The 1549-nt window shown below is 37.6% G+C and overlaps 1 protein-coding gene across 1 annotated transcript in view; it reads left to right on the top strand.

Moving 5' to 3' along the window:
• The window catches only part of KIAA1549 (KIAA1549 ortholog), a 79053-nt gene that overhangs the window by 51403 nt on the left and 26101 nt on the right, over positions 1 to 1549 (top strand). The window contains exon 11 of the mRNA XM_009332942.1: positions 1204 to 1328. Coding sequence (XP_009331217.1) covers positions 1204 to 1328 — 125 coding nt within the window. The remainder of the gene's footprint in view (positions 1 to 1203; positions 1329 to 1549) is intronic.

Below are 1549 nucleotides of genomic sequence, written 5' to 3'. Positions count from 1 at the left end.
AACCAAGACAAAAGTGATGGAGACGATAGCTCTGCCCACCCTCTCCACCTTAGAAAAGAGGAGAAGATGCAATGGTGCAGATCTGTAAGCTCATTGAGAACCAGTTCTCCTTTTTTCCCTGCTAATTTTTTTTTTTTTATTGGGATGTGACTTATTAGTATTACAGTGCTGCAGAAAAGAATGAAAGACAGAGTTCAATTAACAGTGCATTGTTCAGGGAGGAGAAAAAGGGGAGTTAAATTTGGAACGTTGCCTGCTGCAACGAGTAGGTTTAACTTTCAATGAACTTGTCTGGCTGGGTATAGTTATCTTAGCCTGTGTGCTCTAGGCAGGTTGATGTTTAGCCAAGAGCCTCAGTAACTAGTTCAGATATCCATCTAGCCCAAGCAAATCTTGCACTTAACAAGGTTAATGCACAGACACGTGCACACTTTCAGTGATTAACTCTCTGCAGGAATAGAATATGAATGTTCACAAGGCAAAATGATCACTAGAGACACTATCACAAAGGCTGATCCTGTATGAAAAGACAGGCTTTGGTGGCAGCTGGGCGGTGGTGTATGCCCTATATTTTTGCTATTTTTATACTCTCTGAATAATTTTACAGCTGAAATATTCTGTTGGGGAAAATCACAGTATTTCTTTGTTTTTCCCGTAATCGCCCACAAAAATTATGAACACTGAGATTGTAATTTGTAGGTAACAAATGTTTTTAAGAATCTCATGACTGCATGGGATAAATACATAAAAGTAGCATTTTTGAATGGGCCTACGTTTAACTAGTCAGGAAAATATTCACATGGACTTGTAACGTTAGCAAGAGAACACGGAAGTTAGCAAGTCTGAATATTAGACTAATTACCTGTATGGGTTTCTTATTTCTAATATAATTCTTTTCTGTCTGAAAAGTAAACTGCTACTTATGAATGCAGAGTTTTTTTCTTGAAGTGCATTTTAAAGGAAAGATTAGTTAATAATCTTTTCACATGTGAATCCTATTGCAGTCAGTTTTCACATGCAACTAACATCATGGCAATGAATATCTAACTATGATAATTTATTATAAATTTACTTATAAACAGAGGAAGATATTAGCAGTCTTCACAAAATACTTTAGCACAGGATTCTTTGCATGTGAGAACTGTGCCCCTTTGCAGACTTATGTTACATGTTGGTTTGGGTTTTTTTTAATGTTTGTGGCAGAGTTTCGCCATCAGACGCTGACTCCACAGCAAGTGAACAATCCAGCGGGAGAGAGACAGGAGAAGAAACTGCAAGACCATCAACTGTTGCAAACGAGGGCAAATCACGCAGAGCAGTGAAGAAGGGTTTGTTACTTTTTTTTTCCTTGTGTGCACTAGCAGTGCTTTACTCAGGTTGAAAAGTTACTCTGGTGCTGTAACTTTTCCAAACTCATGTTTGGCTGTTGATTTTTCTGGTTTGTGTCGCAGAAAATTTTCTTCCTCTCCTTTTTGATTTAGTTTTTTCTGTTGAAACTGAAGATCTACACATTCCTTTCATTCCAGCAAGCTTTTGAAACTAATGGCTT

This window comes from Pygoscelis adeliae, unplaced genomic scaffold, assembly GCF_000699105.1.
Source record: "Pygoscelis adeliae isolate BGI_AS28 unplaced genomic scaffold, ASM69910v1 Scaffold38, whole genome shotgun sequence".
In the NCBI taxonomy this organism is placed as follows: Eukaryota; Metazoa; Chordata; class Aves; order Sphenisciformes; family Spheniscidae; genus Pygoscelis; species Pygoscelis adeliae.
The sequence above is the reverse complement of the archived record's forward strand: the minus strand, read 5'-3'. Positions and strand labels throughout refer to the sequence as shown.